At 38.6% G+C, this 20,052-nt stretch overlaps 1 protein-coding gene across 11 annotated transcripts in view; it reads left to right on the top strand.

Annotated features, from left to right (window-relative positions):
- The window catches only part of BTRC (beta-transducin repeat containing E3 ubiquitin protein ligase), a 191,760-nt gene that overhangs the window by 152,121 nt on the left and 19,587 nt on the right, over positions 1-20,052 (top strand). For all 11 annotated transcript variants that reach the window (XM_081222494.1, XM_081222503.1, XM_081222502.1 and 8 more), the window contains 4 exons: positions 10,202-10,433; positions 13,944-14,130; positions 19,113-19,209; positions 19,853-19,990. In XM_081222494.1, coding sequence (XP_081078620.1) covers positions 10,202-10,433; positions 13,944-14,130; positions 19,113-19,209; positions 19,853-19,990 — 654 coding nt within the window. The remainder of the gene's footprint in view (positions 1-10,201; positions 10,434-13,943; positions 14,131-19,112; positions 19,210-19,852; positions 19,991-20,052) is intronic.

Below are 20,052 nucleotides of genomic sequence, written 5' to 3'. Positions count from 1 at the left end.
TGAACAACACAATAAATGACATTTAAAATTCTCTAGAAGGAATCAATAGCAGAATAACTGAGGCAGAAGAATGGATAAGTGACCTGGAAGATAAAATAGTGGAAATAACTACCACAGAGCAGAATAAAGAAAAAAGAATGAAAAGAACTGAGGACAGTCTCAGAGACCTCTGGGACATTAAATGCACCAACATTCGAATTATAGGGGTCCCAGAAGAAGAAGAGAAAAAGGGAATGAAAAAATATTTGAAGAGATTATAGTTGAAAACTTCCCTAATATGGGAAAGGAAATAATCAAGTCCAGGAAGCGCAGAGAGTCCCATACAGGATAAATCCAAGGAGAAACATGCCAAGACACATATTAATCAAACTATCAAAAATTAAATACAAAGAAAAAATATTAAAAGCAGCAAGGGAAAAACAACAAATAACATACAAGGGAATCCCCGTAAGGTTAACAGATAATCTTTCAGCAGAAACTCTGCAAGCCAGAAGGGAGTGGCAGGACATATTTAAAGTGATGAAAGGGAAAAACCTACAACCAAGATTACTCTACCCAGCAAGGCTCTCATTCAGATTTGACGGAGAAATTAAAACCTTTACAGACAAGCAAAAGCTAAGAGAATTCAGCAGCACCAAACCAGCTTTACAACAAATGCTAAAGGAACTTCTCTAGGCAGGAAACACAAGAAAAGGAGAAGACCTACAATAACAAACCCAAAACAAGGAAAATGGTAATAGGAACATACATATCGATAACTACCTTAAATGTAAATGGATTAAATGCTCCAACCAAAAGACGTAGACTGGCTGAATGGATACAAAAACAAGACCTGTATATATACTGTCTACAAGACACCCACTTCAGACCTAGGGACACATACTGACTGAAAGTGAGGGGATGGAAAAAGATATTCCATGCAAATGGAAATCAAAAGAAAGATGGAATAACAGTTCTCATATGAGACAAAATAGATTTTAAAATAAAGACTATTACAGGAGACAAAGAAGGCTGCTACATAATGATCAAGGGATCAATCCAAGAAAAAGATATAACAATTGTAAGTATTTATGCACCCAACATAGGAGCACCTCAATACATAAGGCAAATAATGCTAACAGCCATAAAAGGGGAAATTGACAGTAACACGGTCATAGTAGGGGACATTAACACCCCACTTTCACAAATGGACAGATCATCCAAAATGAAAATAAATAAGGAAACACAAGGTTTAAATGATACATTAAACAAGATGGACTTAACTGATATTTATAGGACATTCCATCCAAAAACAACAGATTACATTTTCTTCTCAAGTGCTCATGGAACATTCTCCAGGATAGATCATATCTTGGGTGACAAATCAAGCCTTGGTAAATTTAAGAAAATTGAAATCATATCAAGTATCTTTTCTGACCTCAGTGCTATGAGACTAGATATCAATTACAAGAAAAGATACAAACACATGGATACAATACACTACTATATAATCAAGAGATCACTGAAGAAATCAAAGAGGAAATCAAAAAATGCCTAGAAACTAATGAGAATGAAAATGCGACGACCCAAAACCTATGGGATGCAGCAAAAGCAGTTCTAAGAGGGAAGTTTATAGCAATACAATCCTACCTCAAGAAACAAGAAACATCTCAAATAAACAACCTAACCTTACACCTAAAGCAATTAGAGAAAGAAGAACAAAAAAAAACCCAAGTTAGCAGAAGAAAAGAAATCATGAAGATCGGATCAGAAATAGATGAAAAAGAAATGAAGGGAACAATAGCAAATATCAATAAAACTAAAAGCTGGTTCTTTGAGAAGATAAACAGAATTGATAAACCATTAGCCAGACTCATCAAGAAAACAGGGAGAAGACTCAAATCAATAGAATTAGAAATGAAAAAGGAGAAGTAACAACTGACACTGCAGAAATACAAAGGATCATGAGAGATTACTACAAGCAACTATATGCCAATAAAATGGACAACCTGGAAGAAATGGACAAAGTCTTAGAAGAGCACAACCTTCCGAGACTGAACCAGGAAGAAATAGAAAATATAAACAGACCAAATCACAAGCACTGAAATTGAGACTGTGTTTAAAAATCTTCCAACAAACAAAAGCCCAGGACCAGATGGCTTCACAGGCAAATTCTCTCAAACATTTAGAGAAGAGCTAACACCTATCCTTCTCAAACTCTTCCAAAATATAGCAGAGGGAGGAACACTCCCAAACTCATTCTACAAGGCCACCATCACCCTGATACTAAAACCAGACAAACATGTCACAAAGAAAGAAAACTACAGGCCAATATCACTGATGAACATAGATGCAAAAATCCTCAACAAAATAGTAGCAAAGAGGGCTACCCTGGTGGCACAGTGGTTGAGGGTCTGTCTGCCAATGCAGGGGACATGGGTTCGTGCCCCGGTCCGGGAAGATCCCACATGCCGCAGAGCGGCTGGGCCTGTGAGCCATGGCCGCTGAGCCTGCGCGTCCAGAGCCTGTGCTCCGCAATGGGAGAGGCCACAACAGTGAGAGGCCTGTGTACCACAAAAAAAAAAAAAAAAACTAGCAAGGAGAATCCAGCAGCACATTAAAAGGATCATACACCATGATCAAGTGGGGTTTATCTCAGGAATGCAAGGATTCTTCAATATACACATATCAATCAATGTGATAAACCATATTAACAAATTGAAGGAAAAAAGCCGTATGATCATCTCAATAGATGCAGAAAAAGCTTTTGACAAAATTCAACACCCATTTATGATAAAAAAAACTCTCCAGGAAGTGGGCACAGAGGGAACTTACCTCAACATAATAAAGGCCATGTATGACAAACCCACAGCCAACATCATTCTCAATGGTGAAAAACTGAAAGCATTTCCTCTAAGATCAGGAACAAGACAAGGTTGTCCACGCTCACCACTGTTATTCAACATAGTTTTGGAAGTTTTAGCCACAGCAATCAGAGAAGGAAAAGAAATAAAAAGAATCCAAATTGGAGAAGAAGAAGTAAAGCTGTCACTGTTTGCAGATGACATGATACTATACATAGAGAATCCTAAAGATGCTACCAGAAAACTACTAGAGCTAATCAATGAATTTCGTAAAGTAGCAGGATACAAAATTAACGCACAGAAATCTTTTGCATTCCTATACACTAATGATGAAAAATCTGAAAGAGAGATTAAGGAAACAATCCCATTCACCATTGCAACAAAAAGAATAAAATACCTAGGTATAAACCTACCTAAGGAGACAAAAGACCTGTATGCAGAAAACTATAAGACACTGATGAAAGAAATTAAAGATGATACAAACAGATGGAGAGATATACCATGTTCTTGGATTGGAAGAATCAACATTGTGAAAATGACTGTACTACCCAAAGCAATCTACAGATTCAATGCAATCTGTATCAAACTACCAATGGCATTTTTCACAGAACTAGAACAAAAAAATCTCACAATTTTTATGGAAACACAAAAGACCCTGAATAGCCAAAGCAATCTTGAGAAAGAAAAGCAGACCTGGAGGGATCAGGCTCCCAGACTTCAGACTGCACTACAAAGCTACGGTAATCAAGACAGTATGGTACTGGCACAAAAACAGACATATAGATCAATGGAACAGGATAGAAAGCCCAGAGATAAACCTACACACATATGGTCACCTTATTTTTGATAAAGGAGGCAAGAATATACAATGGAGAAAAGACAGCCTCTTCAATAAGTGGTGCTGGGAAAACTGGACAGCTACATGTAAAAGAATGAAATTAGAACACTTTCTAACACCATACAGAAAAATAAACTCAAAATGGATTAAAGACCTAAATGTAAGGCCAGAATCTGTAAAACTCTTAGAGGAAAACATAGGCAGAACACTCTGTGGAATAAATCACAGCAAGATCCTTTTTGACCCACCTCCTAGAGAAATGGAAATAGAAACAAAAATAAACAAAAGGGACCTAATGAAACTTAAAAGCTTTTGCACAGCAAAGGAAACCATAAGACGAAAAGACAACCCTCAGAATGGGAGAAAATATTTGCAAATGAAGCAACTGACAAAGGATTAATCTCCAAAATTTACAAGCAGCTCATGCAGCTCAGTAGCAAAAAACAAACAACCCAATCCAAAAATGGGCAGAAGACCTAAATAGACATTTCTCCAAAGAAGATATACAGATTGCCAACAAACACATGAAAGAATGCTCAATATCACTAATCATTAGAGAAATGCAAATCAAAACTACCATGAGGTATCACCTCACACCAGTCAGAATGGCCATCATCAAAAAGTCTACAAACAATAAATGCTGGAGAGCGTGTGGAGAAAAGGGAACCCTCTTGCACTGCTGGTGGGAATGTAAATTGATACAGCCACTGTGGAGAACAGTATGGAGGTTCCTTAAAAAACTAAAAGTATAACTGCCATATATGACCCAGCAACCCCAGTACTGGGCATGTACCCTGAGAAAACTGTAATTCAAAAAGAGCCATGTTCCACAATGTTCACTGCAGCTCTATTTACAGTAGCCAGGACATGGAAGCAACCTAAGTGTCCTTCAACAGATGAATGGATAAAGAAGATGTGGCACATATATGCAATGGACTATTACTCAGCCATAAAAAGAAACGAAATTGAGTTATTTGTAGTGAGGGGGATGGACCTAGTGTCTGTCATACAGAGTGAAATAAGTCAGAAAGAGAAAAATACCATATGCTAACACATGTATATGGAATTTTTTTTTAAAAAGTGTTCTGAAGAACCTGGGGGCAGGACAGGAATAAAGATGCAGACGTAGAGAATTGACTTGGGGACACGGTGAGGGGGAAGGGTAAGCTGGGACGAAGTGAGAGAGTGGCATGGACATATATACACTACCAAATGTAAAATAGATAGCTAGTGGGAAGCAGCCGCATAGCACAGGGAGATCAACTCAGTTCTTTGTGACCACCTAGAGGGGTGGGATAGGGAAAGTGGGAGGGAGTCACAAGAGGGAGGAGATATGGGGATATATGTATATGTATAGCTGATTCACTTTGTTATAAAGCAGAAACTAACACACCACTCACTGTAAAGTAATTATACTCCAATAAAGATGTTAAAAAAAAGTGAAATGAGTATAGTGGTTACCCTTAGGGGTGCTAGTGACTTGAAAAAGGGAGCACAAGGCAGGGCTTGTGCGGCTTGTGATAATCTGTTTCTTCACCTGGGTGCTAGTTACATAGTATGTTTACCTTGTGGAAATTCATCAAGCTGTACACTTAAGATTATGTACTTTTACGTATATTATACTTCAATGAAAATTAAAATAGAAAAAATATATTACATAATGAGAAAGAAGGATGTGTTTAAAAAGAGAGAGAAGGCCTAGCTCCAGCAGTGTCATAAATCATTTACTGTTGATTTACTGAGCACTTTACTGTATGCCAGGTGGTGAGCCAATTAAGCATGGCTTTTCTTAGATTATTTTCTTTGATCTTCACAAAAACCCAATGTAATAGATTCTATAATTAGCCCCATTTTACAGACAAGGGGAACAGAGACTCAAAAAAAATCAAGTTATTTATTCCATGTCATACATCTGCTAAATTGAGGAGTTAAAATTTAAAACCAGGTCTTTCTACTGTAGGGCCAACGCTCTTAAAACAATGCAGTATGGTGTAGTGATGAAGAGTACTCATGTAAAGTGATGATGGATCTGAGGTGTATGTCTTTCTACCTACAAGGAAATACTCTGTTTTGAGGGGTGGTGACTAGAATGTAGTACCAGCAGACAGTTGGCAAACACATGAACTCTCAGGTTATACTTAATTTCTAATAGCCAGTGTTTTAGGTCCCATTTATGACTGGATCATTGAAAGTATGACAAAGTCTTGACTGAACTTTAGCTCCTGCAGTGGGATAATCAATATGTGAAATCCTTAGGCATTTTTATCTGTTAATGGTCTGATAGCCGCTGATCCCATTTTTATAGAAACATCTGGTTCATTTAAAGTATAAACAGAATAATTTCATTACTTTGCTGATTATTGTTTTGTGTTACTGGCGTTTCTGGTCTTTAGCCAGAATACAATACTCTGGTGGCATCCAACTCCAGTCCGTTTCCACCTTTTAAAAGATAAAAGACAAATATATAAAAGACGATGGAGTGAGAGGTTTTGGATGTTGGGATCAGAAGTGGCGTTTGGTCAAGCTTGTAAACCCACCTATTTATTAGCTCTCAAAATCTTACTCCATATTTCACAAGTTTTCATTTTCTGAGATACAAACAAATAACCTACATAAAACAGCCTGGAAGTCCCCCAAGGCCCATGTCCAACAAGGTTCTTATTAATCATTTTTGGTCTTATAGACAACCATGGCATTTATGCTAAAAAACATCCAACTCTGTGTACACCAAGGTTTGCTGTTTATGGTGTCCACTCCTATGTAAATAGAATGGCTTGGGATTTCCCTGGTGGTGCAGTGGTTAAGAATCTGCCTGCCAGTGCGCCAGTGCAGGGGACAGTGGCTCAATCCCTGGTCTGGGAAGATCCCACATGCTGCGGAGCAACTAAGCCCATGCACTGCAACTACTGAGCCTGCACTCTAGAGCCCGCAAGCCACAGCCGCTGAGCCCGCGTGCCACAACTACTGAAGCCCTTGCACCTAGAGCCTGTGTTCCGCAACAAGAGAAGCCACCACGATGAGAAGCCGGTGCACCACAATAAAGAGTAGCCCCTAGGGCTTCCCTGGTGGCGCAGTGGTTGAGAGTCCGCCTGCCGATGCAGGGGACACGGGTTCGTGCCCCGGTCTGGGAAGATCCCACATGCCGCAGAGCGGCTGGGCCCGTGAGCCATGGCTGCTGAGCCTGCGCATCCGGAGCCTGTGCTCTGCAAGGGGAGAGGCCACAACAGTGAGAGGCCCGCCTACCGCAAAAAAAAAAAAAAAAAAAAAAAGAGTAGCCCCCGCTCGCCGCAACTAGAGAAAAGCCCGTGCGCAACAGTGAAGACCCAACGCAGCCAAAAATAAATAAAATTTTTTATTTAATTAAAAAAGGAGAATGGCTAATGCCATTCGCGGAAATATACTTTCAGCTGTGTATCTAGAATCATTTGTAAAGAGGCCTACAGGTAGGAGTTAACCTTTAGAAATTAAGGCAAGTCTGTGCCTTTAATAGCAGAAGTTGATTATCCAAATTTGATACAGTTTTATGGCACATTCAGTATGTCTAGGCAGGTATGAACTCCACAGTAGCATGGCTCTCCTTGCCACACTGGGTTTGCCTCAGTCATATATGCCAAAGATCCATCAAGTTACTTTGAAAAGTACAATGCAGGGGACGCGGGTTCAGTCCCTGGTTGGGGATCTAAGATCCCACATGCCACGGGGCAACTAAGCTCACACGCTGCAACGAAAGATCCTGCATGCCACAACTAAGACCTGATGCAGCCAAAAAAAAAAAAAGTACAAGTACCTAGTTGTACCTACCATGTTGTGGTTATCCTCTAAAGAAAATCAACTTTTAGAGTAGCAAAAATTTCAGTTAATTTCTGAATCTTACCCTAGTGTTCCCCAGCTTCAGACTTGAGTATGGTCCTTGTCTCCTTTTCCCCCCTCATACTCCACATTCAGCCTATCAGCTAATTCAGTTGGCTCTGCCTTCAAAGTGTATGTTGAATCCCAATTATTTCTCACCACGTCTGTAACTACCTTACTAGTCCAAAAGATTGTTGTCTCTTCCATGGACTACTGTGAAGTAATCTGTTAATTAGTCTCCTAATTTCCATTCGTGTCCCCTGCAGCCTGTTCTCCACATAGCAGTGATCCTTTATAAGGTCTCAGATTGTCATGCTCAGGCTATGTGCTTCTCCATGTGACCTCTCTCTGCATAGCTTCTCATCCTCCAGACTTCCCTCTCCAGCAGGGTACTCTGAATTTCTTACATGGTAGCTCAAGGTTCTAAGATGGAGTAAGCAAAAGTTGCCTGGACTCAGAAGTCCCAGAATGTCACTTTCTCCACATTCTGTTAGTCAAAGGCCAGATTCAAAGGCTAGGACAAACTACTTCTTGATGGGAGGAACATAATTCATGTTCAGGGAGGGATGGAATTGTTTGGGGCCATCTTTGGAGATAGCTACTACCACCCAAATGACCTGGATCATCGGGCTTGGACTACTTCTTCAACTGTATTTCTTCTTGCTTTGCTCACTTGGTTCTAGCCACCCTGGGCCCTCCTGTTGTTCCTTGAACATGCCATTTAGACTACCACCCAGGACCTTTGCTCTCAAAATGCCCATTGCCTAGACCATTCTTCCCCCGTGTAACAAAATGTCTAGTTCCCTCGTTTCCTTCATGTGTCAGTTCAAATGTCATATCTTTAGGGAAACTATCTCTGACCCCTTAGACTTAAATAATTGTTAGGTTGTTTATTAATTGCTACATAACAAATTACTACAAACTTAGCAAGTTAAAATAACACCCATTCATTTGCTCACTGTTGTCTAGGTCGGAAGTCTGATACAGCATGACTGGGTCCTCTCCTCAAAGTATCACAAAGCTGAAATCAAGGTGTCGGCTGGGCTGAATTCTCATCTGGGGAAAAATCTTCTCAGCTCATTGTTGTTGTTGCTGGCAAATTCAGCTCCTTGCCTTTGTAGGATTGAGGTCCTCATTTCCTTACTGGCTGTCTGCTGGGAGCTGCTCTCAGCTCCTAAGGATGACCAAATTCCTAGTCAGGTGATCCCCTTCTCTTCTGCAACCAATTGGGGAAAACTCTCTGCTTTTAAAGGGCTCATGTCATTCGGTCACACCCACTGGAGTAATCTCCCTATCTTTTTTTTTTTTTTTTTTTTTTTTGCGATACATGGGCCTCTCACTGTTGTGGTCTCTCCCGTTGCGGAGCACAGGCTCCAGACGCACAGGCCCAGCGGCCATGGCTCACAGGCCCAGCCGCTCCGAGGCATGTGGGATCTTCCCGGACCGGGGCACGAACCTGTGTCCCCTGCATCAGCAGGCGGACTCTCAATCACTGCGCCACCAGGGAAGCCCCCTAATCTCCCTATCTTATGGTCCTGATTTAGGACCTTAATTAAGTCACGGCAGTACCTACGTGTTTGTTTGAATAACTGAGAGAGATGCTTGTACACCAGGGGTCAAGAATTTCTTGGGGGACCATCTTAGATTTTTGCCCGTCACAATAGCATATATTAATTTTTCTATCCCTTTATCCTGCTTTATTTTTCTTCAAAATACTATCTACATTATATTTTCTGTTTGTATGGTAACGTTTTTAGCTTGCTGTACCTACTGCAATGTAAGTTACTGATGGTAGAGACTGTATTATTTTTGTTCAATGCTGTATTCCTAGCACCTAGGACAGTGTTTGGCACATTATAGATGCTCAATTAATATTTATTGAATGAATCAATTAATATAGAGGACTTTATGGCATATAATTTTGATGACAGCAGAGATAGGATTTGGGGGTGGTTGGGGGGAGGAAAAGGGTATATTGAGCATTGATGTTATTTAAACTTTATCTCCAAAGGTAGCAGGGTCTCAAATTATTCATTGGCTTTTCTTTGCATGGAGGATTTCTTACTTGACTATTAAAAAATAAGTTGTGGGCTTCCCTGGTGGCGCAGTAGTTGGGAAGTCCGCCTGCCAATGCAGGGGACGCGGGCTCGTGCCCCGGTCTGGGAGGATCCCGCATGCCGCGGAGCGGCTGGGCCCGTGAGCCATGGCCGCTGGGCCTGCACGTCCGGAGCCTGTGCTCCGCGACGGGAGAGGCCACAGTGGTGAGAGGCCCGCGTACCGCAAAAAATATAAATAAATAAGTTGTGAGTAAGTAATTGTATAAATGCCCAGTAACTGGTGTATACAAGAAAAAGCAAATTAGCTTTTTTGCTTGCTAGTAATAACATGCTTTCATCGGTTTTCATCTGTGTATCTCCAAATAATGCTTTCCTACGAACTTTTGGAAATGGATACCTTGTCATCCAGCAGTATTCGTGATTTACCAACTTGCTGTGGTATTTCTGTGGCTTTTTCCATATAACTGCTGTTTGCAAACATCCAATTACTAATAGAGTAACAGAGTGAGCTCCATCATATAGACATACATAACATAGCATGCCAGACTGGAAAATTATATAATTTCTCTTATTTTCAATACTTACATGTTTCTTTCAATTCACCTCTTCTACAGACAAAACTTGCCAATGGCACTTCCAGTATGATTGTGCCCAAGCAACGGAAACTCTCGGCAAGCTATGAGAAGGAAAAGGAACTGTGTGTCAAATATTTTGAGCAGTGGTCAGAGTCCGATCAAGTGGAATTTGTGGAACATCTTATATCCCAAATGTGTCATTACCAACATGGGCACATAAACTCGTATCTTAAACCTATGTTGCAGAGGGATTTCATAACTGCTCTGCCAGGTATGTCTACAGATGTTTGTAAGCCATTAATTTGCCTGGAAGATATGTTACAATGGTAATCATACTAAATCTACAGCTCTATATCTCTCTATTTTAAAAAATCTTTGTTGGCTTGATTTTTACAAACTGAGCATTTTAATTGTACCTCCTTGGGATATAAATACAGAAAATCAAACTCTATAAATAATAGAGACTCCTCTTTCCCCTCTCTTCTCCCTGTCTCTATTCACCCTATTTTTACTCAAACGTAGGTTTAAATAAAATCTTTTCTGAGGTGTTGTCTGGTTTGAGATGTGTCTTTTATAATGTGTCTTAGTTTTAAGGTATATTAACTAATGTATTTGAATTTGGATTTCTATGTGAATTTATCAACCGAATATTTACATTATAGGAATGAATAAGAAAATTTTTAATTGAATATTTTAGAAAGAAGGGTATCTGAGGAGCCTTGTTGCGATATTAAATATGTAAGTGCCAGGGTTTACAATCTCACTGCTCAGGAACTAAATAACTATTATAAACTATATATTTTTAAATATATATATATATATATTTGTACATACACACACAGACACACATATACACACACACACTTAAAATACTTAGGAGAGTGCTGTGGTTGTTTCACTGAATGCTTGATGGTGATTTAGGTTACTATGTAGGCATCAGTATTTGGGGGAAATGATGTCTCAGGAAAATACAAGTTTCTCACCTGTGTTAATAGCTTATTCTAAAAGAAAAATAGTACAAAAGTGAGTGAATCTCTAAAATAGCTTATCTTGTTTTTATTTTTTTTTCAGTTGTTTCCTATAGCACTTATGGGAAATTTAGAAAATTCAAAACAGTTTAAAATATAAAAATAAAATTTACCAGAACCCTACCATTCAGAGAGAACTACTAATATGCTATTAATATTTTTCCTAGGTGTGTATATTTCCCTCATAAGTGTTTGTAACAATTTTTCTTACTGTATTCTCTTAATGTGTTTTTCTAAGTGTTGGTTCTTTTAAAAAATAATTTTTTATAGTATTTGTATTATTTATGGTGATTGAAGCATATATTATTTAAACCCTTTATTGAACATTTAGGTAGTTTAAAATGTTTTTTCCATTATAAACTATGCTGTGGTGGACATTCTTATTCATCTTTTGGGCATCCTAGGGAAAAAAATACCAGAAGTGGGATTTCTATATTAATGAATTACGAACATTTTTTAAGGCTTCTAATACATATGCCAAACTATCCTCTAAGAAAAATATACCAACTTATACCTTCCCCCCAAACTGCATATTACCACTCTGCTTAACCTTTGCCAATTATATCTTTTTAAAAATTTGTTTTTCCAAAATTGGAATTTAAATTGCCCTTTAAAATAAAAGAAATGCCTATTTATATCTTAGAAATAACCATTTTCAAGCTGAATTTGTTCCTGTATCTTTTGTTAAGTAGAATAGATTTCTGCCCCTTCTTCACTCATTGGATTTTATTTTAGCCATAGGCAAACAGTTTTCTTTGTGCGAACAGTCTGTGTGTACCTCATTACTGTGCTCTTCCCAATCACTGAGACATGTTACGATCTCAAGCATATACCACTAAGAATTGAACAGGAGATGATTAGACTTGTGTATCCTTTGCCTAATACCAATCTCTGATGTATATCTGCTGACCACTTCATAAGACACTAAATCATCAGTCTAATGCTTTATGGCCACTTTAACTTATGAACCTACACCATCTGGCTACATTTAGTAAACCAGACTACTTCAAAAAATGCCTGTAATCCATTAATGTAATGGGTTTGTTTGGAGTGTTAGGTGAAATTACTTCCAAAGACTTATTATAGGGACATAGTGAAAGATCAGGAGCAATTTCATGCCAGCCATTAAAAACAGGAATGCATTTTGGGAACTTCTGATGGTGTAGAAAGTTTCAGTATAAAGATGCAGAAATTGTGCCATTACTGTATTTTGTATGACGAACTAATTATTATATCTTTAATTGGCTTATAGTCATGTTTTTTTAATAAAAATTAGGTGATGAATGCCTCCATCTGCTTGTGCTTAAATATGAACATGTGATGCCAGCCAAACAAGATCCATTTAATGCTTTCTTTTCCAAATCTGCTGAAAAATGTGACTGATATCCATACAATTTTTATAATTAAAATAATGTTTAAGCACATTTGGATTTTTGCTAATGGCATCCAAATGTGTCTTTGTATGCTTCAGGGGAAAGACACAAAATGAAATGTGGTATTCCCTCTCCTGTTTGTTAAGTTTGTGCCTAAGGGAATCAGAGTATGAAGGAATCTTTCTGCACTATTTAAGTCTTTAGCGAACCTCTGATATGTAACCTGTAAAGAGAAATAACTTTGAATGTTTTTGTCTCACTTGTGAATTAGAACAGCAGCCAAAAGTTAGTGCGAATATCCTATATATTTTTTGCGGTACGCGGGCCTCCCACTGTTGCGGCCTCTCCCGTTGCGGAGCACAGGCTCCGGACGCGCAGGCTCAGCGGCCATGGCTCACGGGCCCAGCCGCTCCACGGCATGCGGGATCTTCCCGGGCCGGGGCACGAACCCGCGTCCCCTGCATCGGCAGGCAGACTCTGAACCACTGCGCCACCAGGGAAGCCCCCATATATCCTATTTTATAGGATTTGTTCCTCTGAGGCCCCAGTACAGATTTGGGTAGTAGAGAATTGTAATTGAGAAGCCCACCCAGTTAACACAGTCCAAGATCTACTTCCACTGTTTTTCTCTGTATATCCTACAAAAATAGTCTCTGAAATTATAAGTTATCTATTGGTCTGGGATTTTTTTTTCCATTTTTGGCCAGCTGTCATTTAGGCTTTATAGCAGCAACTGTTCTCAAATATATTTTTTAAACATCTAAAATTAAACTCATACTTGAACTTAAACATACCTCTCGGTCATTCCTCTTGGGATGTTTCTGTACCAATCTGTATTTCCTTCTTCTCTCCTTTCTGCATGCCCAGAATTCTATAATCCAGAACATTCTGACTTAGTGCCTCTCCCCCATTACATTTAAAGGATATTTCTTTTACTGAACAGCTTAGGAACTGCAGCAGTAGTAGAAACAGAATGAGAAATGGACCTAATATAGAGAATTGGGGTGTGGGGGGTCTGAACCACAGAGTTTGAGATGCCATCCATAGAACATCCCCTAGTGCCGAAATCCATATAGATAGATGTGAATTGTTTCCTGGAATCCTTTTTATTTTTAATGTCTTGGGGGGTTTGCTGGTTGTTAGTTTTCACTTCCTTATCTAAAGGAAGATGGAAAATACTGTTCATTTCTGTAACGTTATAGAAAAATTATTGACACTCATTTTAACCCCAGTCTGTTTGAAAAAGAAACTGGACCACACTAGGGACAGTAATGTGCCTTCACAGCAGAATAAATGCTGTTCTGATTTAAAGGACCTTTTTTAAAAAATCATTCACCACTATCTATGTTCTTTTTCTTTGCCTCCTCCCCCCACCGAAAGCTCGGGGTTTAGATCACATCGCTGAGAACATTCTGTCATACCTGGATGCCAAATCGCTATGTGCTGCTGAACTTGTGTGCAAGGAATGGTACCGAGTGACATCTGATGGCATGTTATGGAAGAAGCTCATTGAGAGAATGGTCAGGACAGATTCTCTGTGGAGAGGCCTGGCAGAACGAAGAGGGTGGTGAGGCTTTTAACGTTCTTACTATTACAGAGCTTCAGGACCTGGCCTTTCAGTCTCTGGAATACAGTATTATTGGGAGCCATGAGACCACTTATCTTTTGATACAATGATTTTGCTGTTTTATAGCAAAAAATGTTAAATAGTTGTTCATGTACTTGACAGTTTTTCTTCTGACCAGTCACTCATAAGTGACATAATAATGTGTTAATACTGCTTTGCAAAAAATCATAAAAAACTGGCCAGCCATTCTATTTGAAGCGTTCTGTTCTCTGGGCAGAGATTGGTATCCTGAAAAAGGGCTGATGGGCAATTTATAAGGCAAGTAGATGGCTTTGAATCACACAGAAGCCATCAGATCTAGCTTTCCCCTAAAATAATCCAGAACAAATAATTATTTTCTTTTTCAGATTTCTTGCCTTCAGCCCTTGCCTGTGGTGTTTTATCATCTTTGTAATCAAAATTATTTTTATGCCCAACTAGAATAAGAACTCAAGCCATCAGAAAGAGGGAAGATTGGAATTTAGTATAAATCATTGTTTCTTTTTAAGACTCTTATATTTTCTCAAGATTTTACTGCTTAATCCTGAATCCCTTAAGGCATTATATAGTTAGCAGCCCAAGAGATAGTCACCAATTTTGTTGTTCTCTTAATGTAATGGTAGCATTTCATTAGAACTTCTGGAAGATGTCTTCTATATATAATTTTCTCTTGGAGGATGTCTCTATAATGTCACTGTAAGAAAGTTGGGTGTGAATATTTCATAAATAAAATAAAGGTGACGTATTAAATGCTTTAGTTGGTAGATATGCACCAGCAGGCATATGTATGCTCAGTGATATCCTGAGCAATTAATTTTATGAATTGTTTATCGTGGATCATAAAGAGATACAGAACAGTTAAGAATGGAGGATCAGCTTTTCTTAGCAATTTTCATAAAAATATAGTCAGCTCCCTTACTTTTTTTGCATCTTTGAAATTCATTAAAGCATAATAAACATAATGACCTCTAAATATTATACCAAGTGCTTCAAGAGATTTCTGTCATTCTGGCTATTAGGAAGACTTTAAAATTTCTCCCAAATTCAATTAAATTAGGAAGCAAATGCCAGGCAGTTTTTGGCTATATAAAAATTGCATAAGTGAAAGTTATTGTTTCTCCTTCCCAAATATGTTTTCTTTATTCTCACTTATTTCACTATATAGAAAACTAGAAATCTTATATTTCATAACTTATTTCATAATTTGGAAATAAACTCTTTATATTGTATAAAAAAGCAAAAAAGTATATAGTTGTATGGCATTCAAAGTCCATCATTTTGCTAAGCATGCCAGGATGAGCCTTAGAAATAGAGGAGGCAGTTGCTTACATGGGAAAATTTTAGGGCAGGTAGGAATATTCCTCCACCCCTCGAGGGAAAAAAAAAAAATGAAAAGAAACTCCCCTCCAGATAAGTCCTGACCTGAAATTTCAGTTGTAGAGACTTATTCCCATAGCTATAAAGGTTTTCTTCCCTGTTAAAATGTACTTTGTTCCCATTTGGACTGTAAATGACAATTAGCCTTTATCATACCTTGAGACTTTACAAAGTCTTTTTTTGAAGGCAGGGAGAACAAGAAGTAGATGGACAGATCTTGACACATACGTGTGAAAATGCCAAAGATAAATGTAGGCTCCACAGTTTTGCTTAGGGTTGGCACTAAAGATCTATTATGTTAGTTACACAGAAGAAAAAACCAAGTAGATCATTGAACAGACGGCTTTTGGGCCTTTTAAAAGGGTGTGTGAAGGTTTAGCTGAGAAATAATTCAGGATTCAGCACCAGTTACCACTCTTCCTTCTGTCTCTTCAACCATAGAAACCCATTCCTGCTCTTTTGAGTATCCTTCAGAGTTCTGACTGTATTCCTTTGTCTTTGGCCATATTTATCAGCTTGATATAGACCCATGAAATTTCAAATATTTGTTCACCCCATGAAGATCGCCTCCAGTATCCCCTTCACATTCTGTGGCTGCTTATTTTTACATGTTGCCTTTCTTCCTGTGTTAGTTGTCCTTCCCCACTTAAAAAAAAAATTAATCTATGATCACTTTTTCATTTTTTTCTTGCAAGTTGTCTTAACCAAGCCTCCTTTGTCAATAAAGTCTGTTATACTACCTTTCCCCAAATACTGTCTTTGAAAGTTTCTTCCATTTCTTCCAACCAAAAATAAATAAATACAGTTTTCTAAAAAAGCTTTGGGTTTAATTTCCACTCTACTGTTGTATTTTATATCTAGATGAATTTGACAGTCTGCTCCTAGGACATGAACTCTTACTTTCTCTCTTGAATAATACTGAATATTCTCTCTGCTCAGTAATGGTAACTCTTAAAAGTATAATAAAAGACCACTTGGGAAAAGTCCATTTTCTTAATCAGCAGATCACATTTTATGATAACATTCTGAATTTAATATTTAGCATTTATCATGTCCTCACACTCTCAAAAGTACTAGACATTTCAATAGAAGTGGTCCCTGTTGTCAAAGAGCTTCCATCATAAAAGGTTTTGACTTACAAAATAAATATAGACTGAGAAACCAGTTTTCAACACTTAGCCACCCTTTTTTGTAGCACCTTTGATTCAAAGAAATTCAAATACTTTAGCAAGGTGTGATAAATACTGTGGGGTAGAAAATGAGATCAGAGGTTTGTATGATTTCTTTTTCCTTAGGGTATAGTTTCATTGCATATGAAGAAAATCATGGGGTGCCTGTATACGATTGCCAGAGATTAAAAGGAGGGCAGGAATCTCTGAGAAATGGTGGGCATTGAGAGACAGTAAAGTAGTTAGGGCTTCCCTGGTGGCGCAGTGGTTAAGAATCCGCCTGCCAATGCAGGGGACGTAGGTTCGAGCTCTGGTCCGGGAAGATCCCAATGCTGTGGAGCAGCTAAGCCTGTGAGCCACGACTACTGAGCCCACGTGCCACAACTACTGAAGCCCGCACGCCTAGAGCCTGTGCTCTGCAACTAGAGAAACCACCACAACGAGAAGCCCGCAAACTGCAACAAAGAGTTAGCCCCCACTCGCTGCAACTAGAGAAAGCTCACCCACAGCAGCGAAGACCCAACGCAGCCATAAATGAATGAATGAATGAATGAATAAATAAATAAATAAATAAATAAAAATTTAAAAAACAAACAAAAAAACCCACCAGAGATATAAAGTAATTAAGAATGTGGCCTCTGAAGTCAGACTTAGATTCAAATCCCAGGTCTCCTCACTAGCTGTGTGACCTTGGGCAAGTTGCTTAACCTCCCTGACATTTGATTTCTTCATCTGCCAAGTGAATGTAGTGATTCTTACCTCATTAAAGGATGTTGACGTTGAAACTATTAAATTGTAATTATTGACCAGATTTTTTTTTTTTTTCTTTGCTGAGCTGTGTGGCTTGCGTGATCTTAGTTCTCCCACTAGGGGTTGAACTCGGGCCCCCAGCAGTGGAAGTGCCGGGTCCTAACCACTGGACCGCCAGGGAATTCCCTATTAACCAGATTAGAACCTCTTCATTCAAAATCTGTTTGCCTGCAATGTGTTTATAGAATAATATTGTTCAGAGAAGTGTATCTTGAAGCCCAAATTATTTCATAATGTGTCTTGTTTGCCCTTTTCTTTATGTTGATGTATCATTTTTCTTGTTCCTATTAGTCCCTTTTTTAAAAAAACTATTATTTTAGCTTCTCTGTTGCAGATTACCCTTTTTGTATCAACACAGAAGTCAGAGCCAGCTACCTTCCTGATAGGAAATTTTCTCAACTAATTTTCAAGGTGTATAATAGGAAGAGGGCAGGGGAGAAGTGCTCCTAGAGACACTGAACAATTAATTATTCTGTAATGGAGCTAAAGAGGGAGGAGTGGATGACTGGCCCAGAGAAAACATGATTTCTCTGGTGCCAGGATTACACTCAGAGGCATTTCTGCCTATCTCCACTTTGCAAGGCACAGTGCCAATGAGAACAGCAGTTAGTACACCCATAGTGGGGTTTACTAGCTTGCACACCATGTTTGGTGGGTTCTTAACTTCAGGATGAGGAATTAAATTTTTTACCCAGCAGGAAGTGATTGCCATTTACTGATTTTTTTTTTGTAGCGAAGATCTAGCTTGGGATATGAGTATTCCAGAGATGTGCTGTCATAAGGAAGGAGATGCTAACAAATGTTGCTCACTGGAATCAAGGAAAGGCAATAAAATCCATGTATGTATGTACATAGCCAGGAACACACCTGTGAAAGTCAATTTTGTGCCTTAGGCTGGACAGCACAGTGCTCTTAGGCATTTCTTTTTTTTTTAATCTGCTTTCATAATTGCTGCTGGACACTCCTGTGGTCCCTTTGTTTTCTGTCTAAATTGCTCCTTTTAAAGCATAGCTACACTGATCACCAGCAGCCTGGGTGCCTGAGCCGCCAACACACCTTACCCCATATAACTGGGACTAGAAAAAGTGATCTCTGTGACAGAGCCATTCCTGCTGCCCACAATGCTAGGCTCCACTGACACTGGCACAGCTTTACTCAGTGAAAAAAAAGTCTTTGGGGCATGTGCCTAGTTCAAAGCTGGTAGTTATCATCACTAACAAAATTTTCAAAAGATAAGGCCAATGAATCTGTCTATACAGAGGTATGATAGTCAATAGATGAATTCTGACTATGTGCACTCCATTTTTCTATTGACATAATATTCCTGAAGGCCTGACACTCTGATGTTCTGTACTAGAAATCATCATGTTTTAGCCAAAAGCAAATCAATGTTGGCAGAGTTCCTTTGAGCCCAGAAAGTTCCTCCTTGACATGGACTCCTGAAATCGAGCTTAACTTCACACCTCTCCAGGCTGGTTATGGAGATTATATGGAATGGTAACTGTGAAAACACTTTGAAGAAATAGGAAGTTCCTTGTAAATGTATAATATTATGATTTTTATTGGGAAATATTTGTTGTTTTTTAGGGGACAGTATTTATTCAAAAACAAACCTCCTGATGGGAATGCTCCTCCCAACTCTTTTTATAGAGCACTTTATCCTAAAATCATACAAGATATTGAGGTAAGAATCTATGTATATTTGGGTATTTGCCAAATACTAGAGAATCATCAACATTCTTCAGTAACATCATTGTTACAGCAAACCCATTAGGGTTTATTGTGTGGGTTAAAAATCAATTTCTTTACAAGTGAGTAGGATAGGTAAAATATAGTAAATTCCCAGGCAAAAAAAATCTAAAGCTTTTAAAAATTGTTTACTGATAGATAAATAGATGAGAGAATACGATAACAGCAGTGAAACTGCTAAAGTTGCACTTATAAGCCATTATTCAAATATCTTCTGAATTGAGCCTCTGTGGAAGTTCACTGGTAGAAATGGCCACCACAAATGAAAGATGAGCACTGAGTAGGTAACCTCATGTGGTTCATAGCTTGCTCTCTGTTGGTGAACAGTCTCTTTCTAGCAGGTTTATTATTTAGTTCAACGAGTTATATACAGGAGAGTTCTAGGAAATAAATCTTTAATTACTTTGCACATGGAAAAATGTTTTACAGTGTTAAATAGTGGCTTTTTAAAAAAAATGCCTTAAGTTTTATATATCCAGTAGAGTAAAGCATTTGTCATTGGTTGCCATGAAAGTCAGATAAGAGCTTAGTTCTAGTCCTTTCCTAATTATTGCTTCTTTACCATTCCTTCTTCTCAGACAATAGAATCTAATTGGAGATGTGGAAGACATAGCTTACAGAGAATCCACTGCCGAAGTGAAACAAGCAAAGGAGTTTATTGTTTACAGTATGATGATCAGAAGATAGTAAGCGGCCTTCGAGACAACACAATCAAGGTGAGGTCTCTTCAGTTATGGGAAGGTAGAAGAAGGGGTGAGGATGACCACAGTATAAAGCA

The sequence above is a fragment of the Mesoplodon bidens genome, assembly GCF_964165515.1.
Source record: "Mesoplodon bidens genome assembly, chromosome: 1".
Taxonomy (NCBI): Eukaryota; Metazoa; Chordata; class Mammalia; order Artiodactyla; family Ziphiidae; genus Mesoplodon; species Mesoplodon bidens.
Note: the sequence above shows the minus strand (reverse complement) of the source record. Positions and strands in the feature narration are given on the sequence as shown.